This window comes from Furipterus horrens, unplaced genomic scaffold (assembly GCF_987537825.1).
Source record: "Furipterus horrens unplaced genomic scaffold, mFurHor1.1.pri manual_scaffold_1, whole genome shotgun sequence".
Classification (NCBI taxonomy): domain Eukaryota; kingdom Metazoa; phylum Chordata; class Mammalia; order Chiroptera; family Furipteridae; genus Furipterus; species Furipterus horrens.
In genome coordinates this window covers 132,754,611-132,779,418 of record NW_028327171.1, presented here as the reverse complement: position 1 = coordinate 132,779,418, position 24,808 = coordinate 132,754,611, and the positions used below count along the sequence as shown (strand labels likewise).

The following is a 24,808-nucleotide window of genomic DNA, read 5'->3' as shown; positions in this document are numbered from 1 at the left end:
GTAAAGGATTACAGGAGTACGAGATCTGTCCAGAAGATATCCAGCCATGTAATATGAAAAATAGAGACATTTAATTAAGAAGAGACAAGATATAAGAAACATTGTACGTAGGACAATGACACCTCAGTCCCCTTCAAAGTAGGCACCTTGGGACCTCAAACAGTTCTTCCAATGGCCATCAGCTGCCTCACTGTATATTCCTGAATCTCATTGATAGTCTAATATCTCTTTCCTCTCAAAGGTAATTTTAGTTTTGGGAAAAGCCAGAAGTCACAGGGTGCCAATCTGGGCTGTAGTGGGGCTAAGTCACCAAAAAGCTCTGCACGAGATGTGATGCATGAGTAGGCACATTGTTGTGATGAAGCTGCCCATCACCAGTTGCCCATAGCTGTGGCCTTCTGCATCACATGAATAGTTTCTGCAGAGGAATGTTCAAGCTTAATGCAAAATGTGATGCAGATTCATTGTTCTACTCACTCAGTCATTCTGAATGCGACAGCCACACAGTACACATGCTCACTCACTGGTGTCTATTTCCCCCACTGACGTACAGTAGAGTCGTCATTGTTTATGCATTTGCATTCCAGTCCACTCTTTTTGGCTGCCAGAATACAGTGATGTCGTGCAAGCCTTCCTCATTATATTAAAAATGGCTGGACTTTTTCCAGAAAGACCTCATATGATACATAAGCTAAATATCTGACAATTCCCACAACAGAAAAAAAATTTTTTTTAATTCCTGTATTGCAAACTAAAATACCCACCACACCTTAATTGACAGTCCATTAATTAATTCTATGATAATCACAACTACATAATATACAGGCATAACTTGGAGACATTGTAGATTTGGTTCCAGACCCCCACAAGAAAGGAAGTCATAATCTTTTTGCTGGTGGAGGGTCTTGTCTTCAATTTGTAAAAAAACACATCTGTGAAGTGCAATAAAGTGAAGCACAATAAAACGAGGTATGCTATGCCCAAAACAACCCATGGAAATGGAATTTGATTCTTCCTAGCTTATAAAGGTAGCACATAGAGTTAGGGTCTAATAAAAGTGACAGAATTATTGAGACTGGTTTAACTATTTTTGCCAAAGATCAGTATCATTTGTACTTTTCTCAGGACCCTGTAAGAGCAGTCATTAGGAATGAGGGGCTATAAGTTCTAATTTCCATTCTCCTACTATCTAACATAATTGGTCTCAAACTTTGGGGAGCTTCAGAATCTTCTAGAAAGCTTTTTTAAAATCAATATTTCAGAGCCTCAGTCCCAGTTATTCTCAGGGCCCAGGTAGCTGCAATTTTATCAAGTATCCCAGATGATTCTGATAAAACAGTATGACCACTGGCAAACCAAATCATTTCTTAGGGTATATACTAGCTTTTCCCAAACTAAAATATGCATGCAAATCACCGAGGATCCCCTTAAGTGAAGACTCTTGACTCAGTAGTCATAGGGAAGAGCCTGAGAGTCTACATTTCTACCAAGCTAGATGTTGCTGATCCTGCTGCTGGGATCCAGACCACACTTTGAGTAGCAACAGCACAGAAGAAAAAGTTAGGAAAGTGTGGATAAAAGTTAAAGGGAATAGTGGTAGATGGGAAACTGAGGAAAAAATCATGATGTTGGGGAATTCCAGACACTGAAAAGTATTATTCAGGAGGCTCTATGGTATTCCTTTAAGCACACAGATAAAAAGATTAAAAGATTATCACCAAAATAAAGAATCATAATAAGAATTCTCTTGACAGTTTATTTAAAAGCAACTGGAATAGATTTCCAGAGTGAGTTTGTCTGCTCACAGGTTAGTGCTACTGCTTCATCCTTGGCTCCCACCATCCTTACCTTCCCCTGCTTGCAAAAGTAGTGACTCTTCCCACAACCTCTTGAATTTTCTATGGCTCCCAATGGTCACTGCCCACAACGAGAGCTCAGAGCTGCCTGCCACTGCCTCTCTCACACATCCTCTCCAGCGCTGCTAACCACTGTTTCCAGACCTTCTCTCTCCATCCCCCTGGTAAGAGCGCAGGAATTGGCGGAGTGAGAGGGGAAGCAGAGGGCTAAGACAGCAGGGATAAAACAGTATTGCAGAGGCCTGTTGCCACCACAGGACTGCCTGGAGTACATACAGGAAAACAGAGCCAGAATCTGCTTCCCCTCCTCTCCTCTCCTCCTGCTGTGGTGGGAACTGAGTAATTTTATGTTATGAGCCATATGGCTTTTTGTTTTACGGAATCTTCCTAGACTGCATCTAGAAGTGCACCACATTAAAAAAAAAAAATCTCAAATAAAATCAGGTGCCTCTTTTCATAAACTTCTATACCACACGATAGATCCCTTATTTGTTATCATAAGCACGTGTTTCCCCCCAAATTTCCTGTTTTTTAGATGATTTGTGAATTGAAAATTTTGTCCATGGAAGGAAAGCCACATTATTGAAGCTGTAAACAATAGAATGACTATGGTTTTAATCCTTTGAATAAGGCTTTGTTTCCCATTGACTAAAAACTTCCTAAAGGAAGGAAAGCTAAGAACATTCAGGAAGGATTTGTATTTTATTTTACAACGGCTTTGTGAAGGGGAAAAATCACTTGGAAACCTTAGACTCCCTTTCCTGGTTGATGGGCCTCAGAACACACAGCCATGCTGGACTCTGGCTGCAGAGGGTAGCTCCCTGCCCCCACCCCCCACCAAAGACTTCCTGACCCCAGTGCCAGCTTTGTTTGGTTATTTTCACACTGACACCAGTAGACGTTTATCCTGTGCCAGAGTTTGATATATTCTTGAGACGTGCTAGGAACAGGTGCACCCACTGTTTATCTCAATTTACAATATTTACACAGATCAAAAATGTTCCCTAATATAGTCTACGAGTCTTATTTACTCCATCATGTGTGAATTATCTGTTAATTAAAAATGTGTAATAATAGCCATTGCAAAATTAGTCATCACCCATTAAATTACTTTAAATCCCCTCCCCTAGGTCTGTTATTTTCATTGACTTTATACAGCAACATCATTTTCTTTAAAAATAAAGTAGAATCAATTAGCTGAATCATCCTTACAATTTTGGTGAAAGGGTCTGTGGATTAGAGAATCTGGCCTTAAATCCCAAAATGCTGATGTGACCATTCTTGCTTTGGACAGATTCTGTGCTAGAGGCATAAATTCACACTGAGACCAGGGCACAGGCTGTCAGGCCTTATTGCAGTTGTAAAAAGGGCCTCTTGGACACCTGCCCCTTCTGAAATTCAGAGTGATATCATCCTCATTTATTCATTCCCACTGAATGAAGAATACCACCCCCACTTCTTATGGCCATCAGCCCTTAGGGCTTTGCCTCAGGTATGTGTCTGGGGACATAATTTAAGTATTCATCATCCTGAGAATTATGTTTCAGGTAGCAACCCTGCTCCTAAGTGGCTTCCCATAGAGAAGGTGCAGCTGCAGCTGGGCTTTGGGCTTTGGGCTTTGTCAGGTGTAATTAGAGAAGGCAACACCTCTTCATCTACGGTTCTGTCTGTACAGCATTACTTGTGCCAGTGGGGACAGCCAGCCTCCTACTCCGTTACTGACACACTGGGGAAAAGAGACAGGGTCTTGGCTGAAAGGCAAGATCCATTTCTGGTGTTTTCCAAAGCTCTGCCTACTTCAGTCTTGTCTTCAGTCAGGAAAGTCCTGCAAGTTACTTTCAGTAGAATAATATTTAAAAGGCTGTTTCTATATTAGTTTTTTACTCTTTTGTCCAAGCATGGACTCTTTTGAGAATCTGTTGATAATTATGAATCATCTCCCCTCCCAAAATGTACATACATGTAGCCACAAAATGTTGCATACCATTTGGAAGGGGGCATGGACTCCATGGAGACTCAAATACTTTTAAACTTATAAGTCAATTTCATACCACATAGTTCCAAAGCATTTAAGCAATGAAAGTAAAAGGGAAGATTCTAAAAGATAGTACTTTTCTAAAATAGATTGTGACAGTTGTCTTTTTTTCTGAGCGAACATTGTGTAGTAGAGCATGAAACACCAGCTTCACCCTTTGCCGCTTACATTCTAAGGCCACATGGTAATTCATGGTATTATAGATGTCCAATATATCCTGTCTATGTAAATAATAGCACCCCGATGGTTGCCTGGTGTATCTGAAGCCAAGGGTTTTGCCTGGAGGACTTACTTATTCCTCGTAACAGCCACACAAGGTAAACATCACTAACCTGTTCGATAGCTCAGGACAGTGAGTCTCAGAGTAGAAAGCAACTTTCCCAAAGTCACAGGGCAATTAAGCAGCAGAGATGGGGCTCTGATCCCAGGACTGTCTGTTTCCCTTTTGCTCTGAATACAGCAGGAGAATACAGATCTATCAAGTTTCACAGTTAGCTTATTTCCCTTGGAGTTCTTGAGGCAGTTATCAGACAGATTAGCAAGCAGAAAGATAGTAAGGCTATTTGAAATAAAATCAGACCCCGTTACAGTGACATCTCTAGAACATGCCTAGGAAGGACATGAAGGCAGTAGTCCATTTGGAAAGTGACACTGGGAGCTTGTCTGAAGACTCCCATTGCATAACAAGCACAGAGCCTTCCACTTCCCTCTGCTTTGTGTCTACCTGGCACGGCTTGGGCTGCCCCTGGCCCTGTTTTAGAAGAAGCAACCAATCCTTCCTTCAGTCTGATGGATGCTAAGGGCTTTTGTGCTGTGCTCCCACCTGGCACTTACTGCCCACAGGGTGTGTAAAGAGCTCCGCCTCACACTGGCACCTCCCTGGTCCTCCCTGCCAGCTCTGCTCCTCTGCCCCGCCTCCTGGACATTGCCTGCCTGTCACTCTGCTGCCCTCTGTGGTGGCCGCACAGGGATAAGCCTGGGAAACCAGGCAAATGCTCTATTCTTCCCTGAACTGTGAGTATAAAAAGTCAAATATTTCGACTTCTAATATTAGGCTTTTCTAAATTTAAGTGGTAGCATGGGAAACAGCTCAAAATGTAGTATAAATAATTGGGGTAATCAAAGTCTTGAACTTTCTTAACTAAAGTGAAAGGATCAAGTAACATAAGTGAAAGAAACTATACTCGCCTAATTCACTTTCAGATTATCCTGATGAACTTGAGGCATTATCTATGGGAGGCAATACATAGCAGCGGTTAAGCATATGGCTCTGGAATCTGATGCTTAGGTTCTTTCTTTTCTCTTTTTTTAAATAATTTTTTTTTTATATTACAGTTGTCCCACTTTTTCCCTCATTGCTCCCCCCGACCCTGCCCACCGCTTCACCCACAGTCCATCCCCACTCCATGAGGCTTACGTTCTGATGATGATTCCACCACTTGCTGTTGGACGTTGTAAAAGTTACTTCACCTCCCTGTGCCTTGGTGTTCCCATCTGTAGAATTGGTGTAATAATAGTATGTAGCTCAAAAAAATGTTCTAAAGATTAATTATATTAGTAAATATATTACACTTAAAACAGTGCCTGGCATATCATAAGCATTCAAAAAGTGTTCATCGGTGATTATCAGTTAGCCATTTTCATAATCACTGAAGGGTGAACTACTTTACCCACAGAGCCAAAAGGAGATTGTAAACACCAAAAAAGTGAGTTACATTTCCTTGCAGAGGTCTGAGGGTGGTGAGGTAAGTAGGTGAACTTGTGGAAGGCCTCCAAAACAAGATGAGTGGAGCCCCAGTGGTCCAGCAAGGTACTGCTGCATTACATACTACCTCAAAATGTAGAGGCATAAACAGCAGCAATTTATTATTTCTCTTGTTTCTATGGGTTGATCAGGCAGTTCTAGTTCATAGAATGTTGGCTAGGATCCTGAGTTGGCTACAACATCCAAAAAAGGCCTCATTCACAACCTAGCTGGGAGCTTAGCTGGGGGTTTTGGCCAATGGCTTTGGTTTTCCTCCATGAGGCCTCTTCATAATGCATCTTGGGCCTCCTCACAGCATGGTGCCGGTTCCAAGACAGAACTTTTCATGACATGAAGGCAGAAGATGCTGATTTCTTAAGGCCCAGCCTTGGAGGTTACACAGCATCAGTTCTGCTGCATCCTATTGGTCAAAATACATTGGCTCCAGGACCTCTGTGGATGCTCAAGTCCCGTAAAAAAAATGGTGTAATATTTGTATATAATCTATGCACATCCTCCTGTGTACTTTAAATCATCTCTAGATTACTTATAATACCCAAAACAATGTAAATGCTATGCAAATAGTTGTTATACTGTATTGCTTAGGGGATAATGACAAGAAAAAAAGCCTGTACGTGTTCAGTACAGATGCAACCACAGTCAGCCTAACTACATATTATATGTCAGCAACAACGTAACCTTTTTTTTCCAAATATTTTTGATCCACAGTTGGTTGAATCCACAGATTTAGAACCTGAGGATCTGGAGGGCCAACTATAGTTTACTGGCGAGTCTAGATTCAAAGGGAGTGGAAAAAAACAAAACAAAACAAAAAAACTCTTCTTGATGACAGAGTAGCACAGTCATATTGCAAAAGAAATTTAGGATGGGAGATGTTGTTGCTGCCATCGTTAAAAACATAATCTACCACAGCTCAGGAAATAGTGAGGAACTAGATTTTCTTAACAAAATTTGGATTGAGTGACTCAATTAGGAAGAACAGTCTGAGTTTGGATCACCTACTAAAATGGAGAAGTAAATGGAATTACATGTTCTAATATAGCATAACTTGTTTATCCGTGATTTAAATAGGGTTTTTCTTCAGAATATGGAAAATAGTTCCTTTGGGCCTCAAGTCACTCAGAAACATTAATGAGAATAAATAAGGATATTAGGTTAGAAAAAATATTATCAGTGAAGAGCATTTCTAAAAGTAAAAACTTTTACTTAAAGGAAAGGTAGATTAGCTGAGGCTGGGTGGCTCAATTGGTTGGAGCATCATCCCATGCACCAAAATATTGTGGCTCAATTCCCAGTCTGGGCACAGATACGTTTCTGCCTCTCTCTCTCTCTCTCTCTCTCTCTCTCTCTCTCTCTCTCTCTCACTCTCTCTCTCTCTCTCTCTCTCCTCTCTCCACAGCCCTCTCTCTACCCCCCTCCCTCCCTTCTTCCTTTCCTCCCTTCCTCTCCCTAAATCTTCAGGTAAGGATTAAAATTTTTAAAATTGAAAGGTAGATGATAAAACCACATACTCCCTAAATAGTAACAATGGGGAGCTTATAGTGAAAAACTAACACGAATAAGTTAAAGTGAACAAAGGAGAAAATAACAAAGTAGCAGCTGAATAATGAACAAGAAGTCAGACAATAGGCCCACAAGAGTAGTTCTGTAATCACTACTGAGATTTTGATTTTTCCTCATCTCCTGGATCATGTATAATTCTTCTAAAAGTGTGATATACTTTATATTTGCTTTGTATTTTACATTTCAGTTTACTGGGGGAAGGGGCTTTACAGGCATGTTTGGAATTTCTGGATACAGCTACAGTCACACATGGAATTACAAAATAAGACTGGAGATAATCTTGCCAAATAAATTATTATTTACTCTGAACTCTCCAGTTCTCCACAATTGTAGAAAGTCTGGTCTTTGAGATAAGTTAGAGATGGATAATGTTTTAAAACAGCAATAGCAGAAAAATTTTGTTATTTTTTCCAACGTTGGGGAGAAGAGAAAGCAATAAGAAATCACACCAAGATTTGGAGCCTAGATCATGTTTCCTTGAGTGATTAAGAAGGTAAATAGAAGGGAAAGTAAATTGTGTACAGCAGGGAAAGATTACAAAAACAAGCTTGTGACGGGAAGAATATTTTAAGGCAAAGTAGCAGCCAGCCAGCATTTTCATAACATACTGCTATCCCTGGCTCACTTTATTTTGAAAAGGGGCCCCATTTACTCTCCTTTTATGAGACTCTAACTTTTTATTATTCATTTTACTGTTTGTCATTTATTGCGTTGTTTCTACCCAGTGTGTTTACAACTCACATAAAATACTGAAGACAATCAAATATAAAGAAACAAGGCTTGGAAATGCAACTCGACCTGTGAAAATATCATTAGTACTGAGTGGCAGCTACACACTGTAAAGCATTTAGAATTGCCCCAGACAGAAGGTAAATGAAAAACAAAGGAAATGAGTATCTAGATGCTTCAATGAAAAACTCCCTTTTTTTTTTTTGAGCTAGAGAGAGAGACATTGCTTTTGTTGTTCTACTCATTATGCATTCATTGGTTGTTTCTTGTATGTGTCCTGACTGGGGATTGAACCCTCAACCTTGCTCTAACCAACTGAGCTAGCTGGCCAGATCAAAACTCTTTTCTCTCTCTCTCTCTCTCTTCATTAGAAGGTGGTTTTAAATGGGCTGGCAGAGAAAAAGAATAAGTTGTCTAAGTGAGAAACTAGGCAATCCATCATGAACAGAATGCAAAGAGGAGAAAAGGTAAAATTCTCATGGGAACAGGATATAAAATTGATGACAATGGGTCTTCATAGACCATGAAGAGCAACATAACAATGTGTGCTATGTATTATTTGCATAAACTCCAAAGAACTTGGCAGCAGCTACATTTTCCACATCTTAATCAAAAACCAGGAAGTTAAGAAAAAAAGGGTTTCAAGCAGCCAAACTAGGGGTTGGAGTAGTCAGCTTTACTCAAGGGAGTCCCCAGGTCCTTACTTTACAAATAATTCCAATAAACTTGGCTACTATCTCTTTTTCCAAACCCAACCATTTAAAATGAGATTCAGATTCACCATTTACATGTTATCTACTATAATAATAGTTCACTTTTTTGAGCATTAACTATGCACCAAGCACTATTCTAAATTCTATCTGGATGGACTCATTTGTCACCATAGCAACCTAAAAGATAAGAACTAGAATCATCCCCACTTTACAGATGAGGAGATGGAAACATAGGTTTTACAAAGTACCCAAAATCATACAGCTAGTAAGTGGTAGAGCTGGGATATGAACTCAGATCAGGCCAGCACTTCTCAAACCTGAGTATGCTCCAGAATCATCTAAAGGGCTTTTAAAACACACAGTGCTTCCTTGGGCAAAGGAAACAAAAGAAAAATAAACTATTGGGACTACATTCAACTAAAAAGGTTTACACAGCAAAGGAAATTATCAATAAAACAAAAAGATAACCTACTGGATGGGAAAAATATTACCCAAAATTTATAAAGAATTCAAACACCAAAAAAAAAAAAAAAAAAAAAAAAAAAGAATCCAATTAAAAACAGGCAAAAGACCTGAAAAGACACTTCTCCAAAAAGGATATACCGATGGCCAGTAGATATGTGAAAAGATGCTCATCAGAGAGATGCAAATTAAAACCACAATGAGATATCACCTCATGCCTGTCAGAATGGCCTCATCAATAAATCAGCAGCAAGGAGGGTAAAAGAGGGATAAATGGAAATGAAAATGGTAATGGTAATGGTAATGGAAAAAAGGAAGAGAGGAAGGAAGAAAGGAAGGGAGGGAGGAAGGGAAGAGGGGAAGAGAGAGAGAGAGAAAGGGAGAAAGAAAGAAAAAAAACACAAGAGCGCTGAGCTCCATCTCAGAGTTTTTGACTGCATATCTGGGATGGAACCAGAGACTACATTTCTAACAAGTCCCCAGGTATATTACTTTGCTAGGGTGCCATACCACATACGAGGTGGCTTAAACAACAGAAATTTATTTTCTCACTGTTGTGGAAGCTTAAATTCTGAGGTCAAGGTGTAGGCAAGGTTGGTTTCTTTTGAGGCCTCTGTCCTTGGCTTGCAAATGTCTGTCTTCTCCCTGTGTCTTCACACAGTCATCCTTTTGTGTTTATGTCCTAATCTCCCCTTCTTATGAGGAGTAGGGTCCATGCTACAGACCTCATTTTAATTTAATTATCTCTTTAAAGACCCCATCTCCAAATACAGCCACATTCTCAGGTACTGGGGGTTAGGCTTCAACATATGAATTGGGCGGAGGACAGAGATACAATTCAGCCCACACTCCAAGTGATACTGATGTTGACACTGTTTATCCAGGGACCACAATTTCAGAACTCTAAACTAGCAATAATATGTATGTTTACTCATTTCAATCATTATCTGATTTAATTCTCACATGAGAAAAATACCATTTTCTCAAGAAAATTGGGAATTAGAGATGAGAAACAACTTTCCTCAATTCACACAGCTGGTGTAGTAGACACTAGTGGCCGAACTATTACCACTATGATCTGTTTCTACTCACACACTTAGAATGCCAAATGTATGAGTTTTCCACACCAAGCAATTCTACAATTCGCTGCAGACACCAAACTTATGTTCTGCAATTGAAAATAATTCTGACACTAACTACCTGGAGTTAGCACAGACCCTACAAGTCAAGGGCTCAGTCCCAGAAGACTGCCCCCACTTCAGATGCCAGATGAAAGTAGTGGGTTCCCAGGTTGCCCACACTTCTGTCTGACTTGGCTACAAATCAAGGGTTCTTATGACCCTCTCCTCAGTTTTGATAATTTGCTATAACAGCTCATAGAACTCAGGAAAGCATTTTACTTACTCTAACTATTTTATCATAAAGGATATTATTAAGGATACGATTGACAGCAAGGTCCAGAAGGATCCTGAGCATAGGAGCTTCTGTCCCTCTGGAGTTTGGGGTACACCACCCTTTGGTACATGGATGTGTTCACCAACCCAGAACTTGTCCAGACTCTTTCATTTAGGGTTTTTATGGAGGTTCCATTATGCAGGCATGATTGATTAAATCATTGGCCATTGGTGATTAACTCAATCCTCTGCCCCTCTTCCCTCTGCAGTGAGAATATATTATGTGGGGTTTTAAAAATCATGATTAAAAACAAAACAAAACAGAACAAATGAACTAAATTGAACAAGGAACAAAGTAACAGTTATCAGGGGAGGAGGGAGAGAAGGGGGATAAGTAAGGGAAGAGTTTAGTCAAAGAACGTGTATAAATGACTCATGGACATGGACAATAGGGTGGGATATGACTGTGGGAGAAGGGGTGGGCTGGGTGGGAGGGGGAGCCATGGGGGAAAAATGGGACAACTGTAATTGAAAAACAATAATTAATTAATTAATTAATTAAAAACAAACAAGCAAACAAACAAAAAAACCCTACAGTCATTTAGGCCTACACTTCAGAGGCCTAGAAGACTTTACTCTATTACATAGAATGCTGGCCTTGTTCCTCTCACCTCACAGTCTTTGCACTGGCTGTTCCCCTGCCTTGAAATATTCTTCCCCCAGACATGGACATGGTCACATCTCTCACTGCCTTCAAATCTTCAAATGTCACTTTCTCTGGGAGGCCTGCCCTGACCACCATTTTAAATATTGCAATCCTCCTGCCCCTCTAGCACCACCCATTCCCCTTACCTTGCTCTACTTTTTCTATCTTATTATCACTTTCTAATATGCTACACAATTTACTTATTATGTCTATTATCTATTATCTGCCTTCCTCCTCTAAAAAGCAGGATCCATAAGAGCCAGGATCTTTATCTACTTTGTTCCCTATTGTATCCCCAATACCTACACTAATCCCTGGCACATAGTTGACACTCAATAAATATTTGTTGAAAGAATGAATGAGCATTGGTGTTCATCATGGTAACTATAGGCCATCTGCTAAAAACCTTGTATAGACTGACATTATAAAATAAAACATGAAAAGTGACTTCCATGCTAAGAGGGCAAATCCAGTTTTGCTTCTGCCCCTAGTCCTACAAAAATGACGAGGATGGAGGAATAGAAGAGAACACAACACCTACAATATGTGGGAAGCTGGAGAGTAGACAGACCAGACCAGCTTTGCAGATATGAAAAATTCAATCTTAAGGTAGCAGTCAGGAAAGCTGAGAATCAACCTAATTTATACCATAGAAATGTCAAAAGACTCATAATAAGCAGCACCAAGTACCTCTGGAAACAGATAGGAAGAGGAAATTATAATAAATATTTGGAGAGAGCTACATGACAAATCTGATCTCTACATCCCCCCCTATTCCACTCATGGCAGGAGTCGTCTCCTACCCTGATATGATGTATTTTCTAGAGAGTGTGAAAGGGTGGGTCCTTGGACTTTAGGGACTGAATACTATACCAGAACTAGGGGGATTCAGTGACCAGATACATGTTGAATGCTGCATATTCCCAGAATACTGGCAGACCTTCATTCTTCAGGTAGGAGATTAGAAGAGTTTTTCCTGAGCAATCTGACCAGCCATGGGGAATGAACTACAGATACTGACACCTGGGGTTGACCACAAAATGGCCCAACCAGATCATCGTACAGTAAAACTCAAAATTGACAAATTTCATTCAAGTGCTCAGAGCTTCTAATTAGCTTTCTAGTCCCCACTTTTAACAAGCAATTAGGGAATCACCAAAACATCAGAGTATACAGAAAATAAAAATAAATAAATGAGGATTCATTGGACAGCTGAGGTGGGTCTCTAACAGCGAAAATAGAGATCAAAAACAAACAAACAAAAAAGCAACTTGTAAGAAATGGGCTATGCAGAGAGAATACTTAAAAACTTACCCTCCCCAAATCACCTTACTAATATTATCAGAAAGGTAAGATACTGCATTCATGTAAAAAGATCAAAATGCTACTCTTTTAAAGTACCATTCAGAGAACAGAAATGTACTTTGGGACATTATAAACATGGTAGCAGAAAGGGAAAATGTCCCAATGGAAAGATTGGAAGATAAAGTTGAAGAAATCTCAACTTATTTGGATACCTACAAGGTGGTCGGGTAATATGACCAGAGCTATTCCCTTATGGTTCCTTGGCCTGTGGGATAAGGCTGTCATATTGCAGAAAGCTTAAAAGGAAACCTCTAAATTCTTCCCCAGTCCCCAGCTAGGATAGTAACTCATATAAACAATGTCACATCCCCAGGGGGAATGGCAGGGATTAGTGCAACCCTTCCAGACCTGATAGTTGATAGTGCCCATCATATTTCTATTTTCACCAGTCTGGCTCCCGCAAAACCAGACAGATTCAGGAGACTGACAGTAGACTACTGCAAATTCAATGAAGTTGTAGCCTCAGTAGCAACTGTGTTATGTTTTTTAGAGCAGATGCATAAGACCTCAGGTATACAGCATGTGGCCATTGATCTGGCAAGTTCTTCTTTTTCATCACTATCAGGAAAGAGGGCCAGAGCAGAAGTATATATTTAGTCTTCCCCAGAAGCTATGCCCTAAATAAGAATAACTTAACAAGTCAATTAAAGTAATTAAGGAGTGCATGTAGAAACCTTGTGGACAGTAGAAAGATAAGATCCCTACCCCTAGCAAAAAGACAATATATAAGATTTGTATTCAGATTTCTGACCCTTAGTTCATACATAGGATTATATGTAATTGAGGGAATACAAGATTTTAAAAAATCCCAAGATGAAGCAGCTTCACAGACCCTATCTATATTGCAATCTCATAAGTATGATAGAATGTTTTATTGATCAGAAACATTCAGTGCTGCTCCCCAAGGAATGAGTAAATTATTCTACCCTGTTGAACTCAGAAATGACCACATGACTTGTTTGGCCAATGAACTAGGAACAAGAATGTGAAACTGTCACCTCCAGGCAGCCACCTTAAGAACTAGGTTATCTTTTCACTGCCTCCACGATGATGGAAATATGTGTTAAGATGTGGCCTCTATCAACCTATGCCCTTGAGTGATTTTATGTGCACAACCCCTTTGCTAACTTGCTGTGGACGTAATATGAGAAAGAAACAGATTTTGTTTTAAGTTGCTGAGATCCGGGGGTTTGTTAACAAAGCATATCCAAGCAATCCTGACCACATAAAAGGAGGCACTCCCTCTACCCAGAACTCAAAAATCTGCTTGGCTTTTGTTGTGGACATTTGTAATTGCTTTTCCAGGGTCTATTTCCCTATGCCATAGCTTCTGATATGAGTTTCCATATGATTCCAGTAAAGTTAACTCTACCCCAAGCTCCATGGGACATGCTAAGCCAATGCAAACATTCCTTTTGCCCCACTACGGTGACTGGGTCTATAGTGGGCATGTGCCCTTAGCTGGTCCAATCAAAGTGAATCTTAGGACTCTTGCTGGGTAATATTAGAACAATTTTCACATATTATCATTAGTTACATGCTATCTTATTAACTGGACTATGTATTATTGAGAACAGAAATCATAATTTATGTTTTTATTGCCAGAAGCTAGCATAATGGTTGGCATAGTATAGATACTTATAAATAATCATTGATTGATTAAATAGGAATAAAATTTTACTCCTTTTCTTCAAACTTCACTCCTCAAATTTCAGGGTGACCTACCTGTCTGGAAACTATATTCAGCCATTTGTACCTTTGTCCTTACCTCCATCTTGACTTAAGAATAAATATTGCCTAATATGTGTCTTTCAAAATATTACAGATAAAAATTTCCTTCTCATTTGCCTGTGATATGTATGGATTTGTATGGCTTTTCAGGGTACACCTCTTCTGGGCTCCCTTCTGCTGAGCAGCATCAGCACCAAAACCCCTACACCAAGGGAAGCAACTATCTAACTGTTTGTGAATGCACCAGACCAGCCATGTGCTACCAGAGGAGTCTCACTTCCATGACCAATTCATCTTCCCTTACCAAATGCATCTTTACAATGACCATAAATAACATCAAACACCAAATAACTTCAGGATTATTTTAACCTTTCCGATTTTCCTCAGATTCCTGAACTTCTTTTTCCCCTGCCCTCTAATCCTCAACCCCACCATTCAAGACTTAGCCTGTGCCTCTAGAGAAAACAGAAACCATCAATAGGAGAGTTCTCTCATTTTCCTGAAACCAAACATCTACAATTATCCTAGCGTCCTCTTCTCCAGTTGTGACAGAATGGTCGTAACTCCAATGCTTTGAATATTCTCTCATTTTAAAAATCTACTCTATCTCTCAATCCTTCTTCATCTTGAATATTCATCTTCTTTTTTCATGAATCCTTCCCATTAGTTTAAATGTACTCAGGTCTCTCTCTCTCTTATTCCCCATTACTACCACTTGTATTTTTCCTTCCCCTAACATGTAATCTCATTTTCTCCCCAAAATAGGAAAGGCAGTGAGGTATAGGGGTTAAGAATATGGATTCTGGTATTACACTACCTAAATTGAAACACACCATTTAATGACTCTGAGACCATGATCAATTACTTCATCTCTCTATGCCTCAATTTCCCCACATGTAAAAAGATTATAATGTTACCTCTCTGATAACACTGGTGTAAGAATTAAATGAGTTAGTATATGTACAACACTGACAACAGTGCTTGGCATATAGTAAGCACTATATGAAGGTTTGCTTTAATCACTTTTACTTTGGTTACTTGTAGCAGCACAGGAGTTCAACTCCAGGCAGGTTTACTTTGGATTCGACAAGACCAAAAAATGACAATGGAGTGTTGGAGAGGGAATTCATACCAGTTTAATCTCACTCCTGAAGGCAAGGACAGAAACAGGAGGATCTGCCTTTCAATTTTCTTGGCAGCGAGTGAGAATAGGGGTCAAAGGATCATCTGCCTTCAGTCTCGTCCTGCAGTGGCAGGCAAGGACTTAGGGAGCCAATATCACCTGCCCCGCTTAAACAGCGGGGGCCCGTATATATACACGAAGCTAACAAAGGTGGCACCCAGCCAGTCTGAGCTGTGTAATGCTTATGCAGAAAGAATTCTCTTAGATAATAGTGACCTAGGCAAATGAAAATGCATGTGTGGAGGCGAGGATCCTGGCTATGGTCACCCTGACAAGACATTACTTCACTCTCATTCATTTCTCAGCCCATTCTGACATATCACTTTACAATAAACAGTGTTTATTAAGAACACCAATGGCCTAGGTTGCTAAATCCAACAAGTATTTTTCAGTCATCATCTTACTTGAGATCTAGGTAGCTGTTGACAATGTTAACGCTCTCTTCCTGGAACATTCTTTTCTAATCCATGGTTTCAATTACCACCTACGTGCTGGTGTCTTACCCATCTTTATCTGTAGCCCAGACCCTTCTTTTGCTCTCCAGGCCCCATAAGGCCAGTGTCTGGCCTGGATATCTCTTCTTGAATGTCTCAAAATCATCACATAGGCTCTACATCCAAAACGCAAATATGATCTTTTTCTCCCAACCCCTTTTGCCTTTAATATTCTTTCAGCCTCTCTTCACCTGACTGACCCCTACTACTGCTTTAGATTTTATCTTAAGTGTGACTTCCTCAGGGAAGACTGAGGTGAATACCCTCAAAGAAACTTTCCTAGTACCTAGTACCTCTACTTCACACCTGCAGTCAGACAGTTAGGCTACTCAAGGTCAGGCACCATGCCTGTCTTCTTACTGTTGTATCCCAGGGCATGAATGAGGTTGCATCCAGAGCGCTTTCATTTGTCCTGGGGTCTATCTATACTCCTTAACAAGTGTTAACTGTGCTGCTTTGTGTCAGGCTAAGACACTAAGATAGTTAAAACTTAACGGAGTGCAAAAATGTCTAGCAGGGAGACAGTAGTTAACCAATCCCCCAAGTTACTGTACTTTCAATTACAATAAAAAGCCTTATGAATGACTTTTTTCTTAAGCCTAATTTAGGGAGATTCATCCCTTGGACAGCCAACACTATGCAATACAACCGATCTAGACAATCAGTGCAATTGTGTGAGTGGGCGGGTGGTGCCCTTGTGTTTACAACTCGCTTACCACGTGTGACCCGTACGCTACTGTTATCTTAGCAAGCCAACTATCTATAACCAGCAGTCCTGCGTCCCAATACACAAAAAAGCAGTATGACTCCAGGCAAGCTACACTGTCTCTGGGGAGCGTAAAGGCGAGAAAGTCCAAGGGAGGAAAAGCAGAGGTATAAATTTAGTGAACAATCTGCGGTTGAACTGAAGAGAGAACCCAGCCGAAACTGCAGCTGGGATTGGGCTGAAAAATTCAGTCGCGCGCCAACTAGCACCCTGGGACTCCGCCCCTCAGAACCAATCCCGGGAGACTACAGCCAATTCCTGGGATTTCCCCGCAACTCCAGCTAAACACTCGTAGGAGCAGGGCAAAAGAGGAGACGGAGGCGCGAGGCCGCGCCCCTTACACCGCTCTGAGATCTCGAGAGAGTTGCACTTCTCGCGATATTTCCGGAGCCTACCCTCCGCGCAAAGCCAAGAGAGCTTGTGCCGTGACTAGAGTGCAGGGAGGGTGGAGACTGTGCGGGAGGGAGAGCCCCTTTGGCCTACCCTACAGAAGTCTGCGAGGGAGGGTGGTGACTGCTGCCCTGTCCCGTTGTCCCGATGCCCAGCGCTAGCGCCAGCCGCAAGACTCAGGAGAAGCCGCGGGAGGTCATGGACGCGGCGGAAGTGGGTTTCCATCTTCCTCGGGCCTGGGAGGACAGACCCCAGGGCTGGATCGCGCTGAGGGAGGGAGTAGGGTGAGCGGGCCCTGCCCTTGGGGTCCTATCGACATCTTGCCTGCAGGCCGCGGGCCTGGGGCCCGGACCCCCAGAACCCTCACCGGGACTCCAGGGCTCTTGCCCCAGCAGCGTGGCCAGACCCACTCCGGATCGCATTTCTTACAGGCCTAGCTTACAGGAAGTATGCCGTGGGGTGGGTTGGATATGAAGCACCCCTACCCCGGAAGTAGGAGCGACGGGGGTCACACTGAAGCCTCCCAGGTTAGGCACGTCCTTCGCGTAATCCACCGCCACCACCTCGGAAAATCTTAATGCCCACTAGTAATCGATATATACTCAGTCCTCGTGTTCCCGATACTTTTTGCAAGTAATGACATTACTTCGTAAGACGGCCTGACATTATGTTTAATGACCGTTTTCCATGACAGCTTTAAAGAACACTTATTTTATTTTTACTTCTCCATCTTAAGTGACTCTGAGGTGGGAAGTTTGCAGAGAATGCATTTGAGGTGAAGTGACCCAAGATCATGTGGGTATTCATTACACCCAGAGGTCCTTCAGTGCTTTTCAGAAATGAAAGTTTGATACCGCCCTACAGTGTGTTGTATTAAAACTGAGCCTTTAATCACTATCTGGCTCCTAACTTTTCTCTTGTGGAATTACGAATTTGTGGTAAACTACACAAGGAATAGGTCATTTTAACTTGCTTTAATGTTGCTTGGATATTTTGGTTTAAAAAAAAACCAGTATCCCTCAGATTTAAAGGAGAGGATTCCAACAGATAGCTATAGATTATGTGAAACTAAATTTTTTCACATATAAAGTTATCTAGTAAATTCTGAGGAAATTACTTTGTGTATTCTTGGTCTGATTAATTATGTAAACTAATGCAGTCTTGCAGGCAGTTCAGGTCTCTGTATAAGGAAGACATTGTGTCAGTTGTGTCATAGCTAGAAATATCTTAAAAGATCATTTTTGAGGTAAAATGAGATTAAAATAGAAGGCCACTTATCTACTTAATAAGTATAGTATTTTAATAATAGTCTGGACCCTAGATCTCTTGTTTCCTGTTCCTGACTTCAAATCTGTAAAAAGAAATTTGATACTGTCACTTGCAATCTGGTATGCTGAAGCTGATTTTTGAAACAGAAAATTAATGGATTCTTTTTTTTAATGTTTTCCGAAAGGAAAGTTGTAGTTAGCTTATATCCAACATCTCCAATTTCTAAAAATGTGGACATCTGGTGCTCAGAAAGCTTACCCCAAAATCTTAGTTTTCTTTGAACATCTCTTACTGTAATAGGAAGTTAATAAAACTGGTACTTCTTCCTACTCCTTCACGGAGCAAATTCATATCCCTGCTTGAAGTAGTTCATTCTTATTCTGAAGAAGGTATTTAAGATGTGTTGTACATGTGTAAATTTTACCTGAGAGTGCTATTATGTATGATATATCCATACAAGAGTAGTAATCTTAAAAACAAAGTAACCAGAAACTAACTGGGTGCTTATCCTTTTTTCGGTAGAGTACATATGTAAATGGTAAAACAGATTTTCACACTTTAAAACTATGACCCTTTGAATTAATAAAATGGTCCTGAAAGGTAAAAGAAATTTATTTTTACATTCTGTTATTTGTATTTATGTGTTTACTATGCTATTAGTTTTTAAATAAGTTATAATTCAAAAACATTTTTTGTAGGATTATGCTAAAGGAAGATATGGAGTATCTTCAATGATACAATCACAAGAAAAATCAGGTTAGTAGCTATGTGATAATAAATAAAGCTTTGTTTTTCCTTCTAATTCCAGGAAATCTCTTCATGAAGTTTTAATTAAGGTTGGCCTAACTCTGAAAAACTTAAATCACAGTAATAACCCAAGCAGATGTCATAACCCTATAGAAATATCATCAGGTTAGGGTCCCTGATTTAGAAAGGGAAGAAAATAATGTTAAATGAATATATATTTTTTAAGATTTTATTTATTTATTTTTAGAGAGAGGGGAAGGGAGGGAGAAAGAGAGGGAGAGAAACATCTATGTGTGGTTGCCTCTCTCATGCCCCAGCTGGGGACCCGACCCACAACCCAGGCATATGCCCTGACTGGGAACTGAACCAGCGACTCTTTGGTTCGCAGGCCAACACTTAATCCACTGAGCCGCACCAGCCAGGACTAACTGAATATATTTTAAATGTTAAACTATTAAAAAGATATTCCTAGGTAAGTAGGTAAAATATTTAAGTTTTAACTCCTCCCTAAGAGATAAGAGAATGGTTAATAATGACTGCCTTCATCATATGCAACCTTTTTGCATGCTTCATGAAGCTACCGTCTTTACTTTTCCCTCTTTATTAGATTTCTTTGAAATTGACTTGTCACATGTTAAGTGTTTCTCTCAGACCTGTAGGTTTTCTATTTGTAAACGTTTGCCTGCCTTTTGCTTTTTTTTAAATTTAAATTTTATTTTATTTATTTATTTTTTTGTATTTTCAACAAGTTATCTTACTCAACTATTTAACAATCATTTTTCTTTTGGTAGAAAGCCCAAATTAGGTCTTTCAGTCTTTGTTACAACTGCAGACCTTTAAGTTCTGGCTCATTGGAAGTACTTAAGTACTTCTAACTTAGAGACTTGCCTGTGAATTTTATGCTTTGGAAATCACATACCTCCACATCAATTTTATTGTTATTTTGGATTTAGTTTATTGCATGATCACAAAATCACTTTCCTTCCCAACTTTATGGGAAAGTGTGCAATAAAAGACCAAAATTATTTGCTAAAAATAAACCATTCTGAAAGATACAGATGGTGAAGTAAAATAATTGAGTATAAAATGAGATAGAAGCAGTATAGCTTGGAGATGACATTCACCTGCCAGGACAAACAGGAGGGGTCATTTGAGATTTTGTTTTTAGTTTAACTAGCTTCCTGAACTGGACTTCTTGGGCTCTAACACAAAGAAGCCCACTGGAGTTCCAGTGTTACATAAACTCCAATCACCCTTTGCCATAATTACTGTTCCCATTTGACTGGCAAATCCAGACAACTGTCTTCCACTTAAAAACTCTTCGCACCAGAAAAAAAGAAAACTATGTATGTACAGTAATCCCGTTACAGTAATATAACAGACAGTAAAATTCTGCCTTTGGTTTCACCTGTGCTAAAATTCTAATACTTTTGTTCAGGCAAAGTTTCCTTCCCCATTTGTTGCCATTTCTCCAGATTTCTTTATTCTAATGCCAGTGACTTTAAAGTGTGGAGGAGGTGGTAGTTTTTCAAACTGAAACCGTACTGCCACTAATCATTGCTTAAGCCAGTCATACTGGTGGGAGAGTGATATGTGCCTCAAGTATGTGTAGATATGTTAAAGGTTGAGAACTCCAGTGCTGATTAGTTGGAATACCACATGAAAGAAGGGTCATTGCTCTTTCTTTTTCAAAGTACTATTAAAATTACCCTAATCATGATGTTTATTGATAAGTCTACTCAGATTGTGTTGTTATGATTGATTTGATTCTGAGTTTTTATTGCCTAGTTAGTAAGTTATTGGCTTTTTCAGTCTTGGCAGTTCCAAATCTGTTGTTTAAGTTTTTATGCTGTTTTGTCTATCTTTTTTGTTTCACACTTTCTTTTGCCTGAGTTAACACAGTGTACTTAGAAGTTGGTTTATCTCATGAGGTCCGTAGGTAATGTTTTGTAGAAATTCTTTTGTGATGCCCAATGGCTTAATATTCCTTATTCGTTCTCTGCCTTTGGCAGTAAGCACCATTGCATTCTCCTGTAAATCAAATTCTGTAAGCTACATCTGTGCTTCAAGAAACAAATTATAAGTACATGTAGACAAAGTAGATAAATGTGTTTAATTTCAAATACCCTCCGAAGGTATTTTTAGTAACTAGGTTTTACTGCACAAGATATTGACAAATTTGGTTAATTAGGCAACATAACCCTTGAGAAAGAGGTCTTTTATTACTCTTGATGTTATGTCATGTCTATTAATATACTGTTTTTAACTAATACTTAAAGTTTTTCTTTATTTTTCAAATTATTGAATATTTTTAAAATAAAATGATTTCTGGATCATGACTGCTTCATATCACTATCTTCACATAATAGTTGTTTTGTCACAGTTTTCCTGTTTGGGGACTCTAGATGGATGTAGTACTTTGTTATTAGTACGGGGGGATATAACTGTTGGACCTCACAGCCAGAATTTATTGGCTTATGTAACTGTAGGAAACAAAATGAGATGGCATAAGGTGTGATTAGATCTAGAGGCTCAGGTAGTATTTTCAGTGCTTTCAGTGTGCACTTCTTGGCTCTGCTTTCCTTGGGTTATTGGCTTAATTCTGTCATCTACAAACTCAGGTCGTGGGACAGCTAGTGGCTACAGCCCTCGGCCTATACCATCTCAGCCCAGCAACCCCAGGGGAGAGTTTCATTCCCAGTATCTGTATATTAAGTTCCAGAGAAGGGCTCAGTTTGAGCAACATGCCTTTCCCTGGATAAGTCACTGTGTCCTAGGGAATGAGCTACCATTACTATCCAGGCCTGGCAGAGAGTCCTCCCCTATGGCTAACTGACTTACTTTAGCAGGCAAGCTAAAATACCTGTCCACTTAAGAACAGGCCTTATAAGTAAGTCACTGAAGTGTTCAGCAGATTTGTATTTTGAAACAATCCCTTAGGCTCCAATGTAGACTGAATTAGAGAATCAGGGATTGCCAGGTAGAAGGTTATTGCTCTAACTTAGGCAAGAGATAATAGTACTTCGGTTCGAAATGGTGGTAGTGAAGATAAAAGAGAACTGAATAGATTTTAGAGATATATTTAGAAAGTAAAATTCACAAAATGAGGCAAATTGCATATGAAGGGTGTTTTAAAAAGGTGTCAGGTTGAAAATTAAGATAATACGAAGTACTTATGCTGGCTTTCAAAGCAAAATAATTATGATTTCTTTGTAAATTCTGAATTACAAAAACTTCTATTTATTTACTGTAGATCGAGTTTTGGTTCGGGTTAGTGATTTGACAGTACAAAAAGCTGATGAAGTGGTTTGGGTGCGAGCAAGAATTCATACAAGCAGAGCTAAAGGTAAGATCGATTTAATGCCTGAAGAAAGCTCTTTTTGTAAGGACTCTGAATTTTTTGTTTTGCATATATTTCACAGACCAAGGTAAGTCTTTAAAACAAAGACACTTGTTTTATTTCTTAAGTCACTGTAAAATATTAATCCATGGTTAATTAATTTTAGGTTCTTAAAAGACATCCTTAAATATAATTTGACCTTAACAATTCAGATGAAATCTGAGTTTAATTTTTCAAGGTAAAGAATGTTTTTGAGAAGCTTTTTACTTGTTAATATTCTTATATTTGTAATATTTAGGGAAATAGATGGAGGAGAGATAAGGCTAAGATTGGGTTGTCCATTACAGTAGTTACTGATTACATATAGTTATTAAGTTATTAAAACAACTTCAATAGCTCAGTCACTAGATACATTTTGAGTGCTTAATAGCCACAATGACTGTTGGTTCCCATATTGCACAGACAACACAAAGACAATGTTTTTATCATTGTAGAAAGTTCTGTTGGGACAGTACTAAGAATTTGAGCATTAACAGAAAAGAAAGAAGGGTAGTTTAGACAAACTGAGTTCCTTTTGGAAAATTGCCTTAGCCTAGTGTTCAGAACTGTCTAAAAATATTGATGACATTAGTTTATGACTTTACGCTTTTCACACACGTTTTCATGTTTGATCATTCCTGCAAATTTGTGAAGTAGGCAAAACAGACATTGCTATTCCACTTTATAAATGAGGAGAGTGAGGTTCAGAATGATAAAACTACTTGCCCAAGTTCTCATAGTATTTGATGGAATATAGACAAAATCCAGTAGCTTTCTAAGACACCATCTGTCTCCCTAAGAGGTAATTACTTCTACAGTATTTAATATGTTCTGTGTTACAGCATTTCTTGCATTGTGTTTTAAAATACTTATAGAATTAATATGGGTTCATTTTAAAAATCCCAACATTTTATACATGTGTCTCACTCTCTCAGGATCACTATTATAAGAGTTTGTCTACTCTTCAATATTCTCCCCCCAAATGGATGACTACTAACAGACTTTGACAAGAATACTGGTGGAGTTGTAACTTCTTAAAAAATGTTGGCTTGCGTTCCTGAAAGGTTGGGCCATTTGTTCTACCAACAGATAAATCACATTGTATTGTAATCCCTAATTTTGTCTTTCTCCCATTAGTGTGGGACCACTTTTCTGTCCCAAATAGGCACTTCATTTCCTAGACATGGTTATTTAGCAAATTAAAAGGTAGAATGCATGCTACATATGTAAGGCTGAAACAAGAATTCTTCTCTTCACACCCGTCCCCAAAATGGAACAATATGAGTATCAGTAAGGATAACTGCATGAATTGAAACATTATCAGTTATGGTATGTTTAAATCCATAAGTATATAATAATGCTAAGACAAACAGAAAATCTAGTTGGTCATCAATGGAACATCTCATTATTTTGGAAACTGGTGAATAAGGAGAAAGTATTATTTCTGTATGAATTGTATGTCAGTAGTTAACCAAATGGTAGATGTGAGAAAGTGTCTCTTTTTTATATATATATTTTTTATTTTTTAAGGAAATATTTCTTTAGAGAAGCATTTTTCAACTAATAAAGTTAAAGAAAAGAATGTTAGACTATCACCAATTTTGCCCCTAGTAAAATTATCTAGGCACATTGATGATCAGTGATTTCTAATAACAGAATAAACAGATAACCAGAAATATTTTATGTCCATTCATGAAAGGATACTATACCGTCCAATGAAGTAGTCTTGCCTAAAAAATTATACCTGAATCTCATTAAGCCTTTAGATCTAACGACCAACTTACAAGGAAAGCATAGGACAAAGGAACATACAGTACACATATTCCCTCACTTATCATGGGTATTACACTCTAGACACCCCCTGCCCCGCGATAGGTGAAAATCCACGAAGTAGGAACCTTACACTTATTTTAGTATTTATATATATATAACTCTGACTCCAAAAAAAAAAAACCTCCGCTGCCTTGCGGCATACCTCTTCAGGGGAAAGGCTAAGGGAGTAAACCCCGACAGAAAATCCGGAGCCGGAGTCCCTAAGGCGGTTTGACGTTGTAGTCAACACCGGCAACTCCTGCGGCGCACCTGAAGCCAAGCTGTATTGACTCCGTCTTTCCCTTGGACCCTTCAGCTGCGAAGAGAGGGGGGGTCTGCTGCATGGGCAACAGCAGACCCTCCATATCACCCTGCCCAGGCTCTGTAGCTTCAGCTTCACTGGAGAGGACACTCCAGCATCATCGCAAGATGTGATTCAACACGGGAGG

General features: G+C 39.4%; 1 protein-coding gene across 2 annotated transcripts in view; it reads left to right on the top strand.

The window, feature by feature from the left end:
• The first annotated feature begins 17,152 nt into the window (after nt 1-17,152).
• The window catches only part of DARS1 (aspartyl-tRNA synthetase 1), a 77,059-nt gene continuing 69,403 nt past the window's right edge, over nt 17,153-24,808 (top strand). Inside the window, exons 1-4 of one of the 2 annotated variants that reach the window (XM_090279514.1) lie at nt 17,301-17,365; nt 17,584-17,679; nt 19,120-19,177; nt 22,422-22,514. In XM_090279514.1, coding sequence (XP_090135640.1) covers nt 17,602-17,679; nt 19,120-19,177; nt 22,422-22,514 — 229 coding nt within the window. In that variant the 5' untranslated portion in view covers nt 17,301-17,365; nt 17,584-17,601. Of the gene's footprint in view, nt 17,366-17,583; nt 17,680-19,119; nt 19,178-22,421; nt 22,515-24,808 lie in introns of both variants that reach the window. The other variant, XM_090279520.1, reaches the window with a different exon arrangement.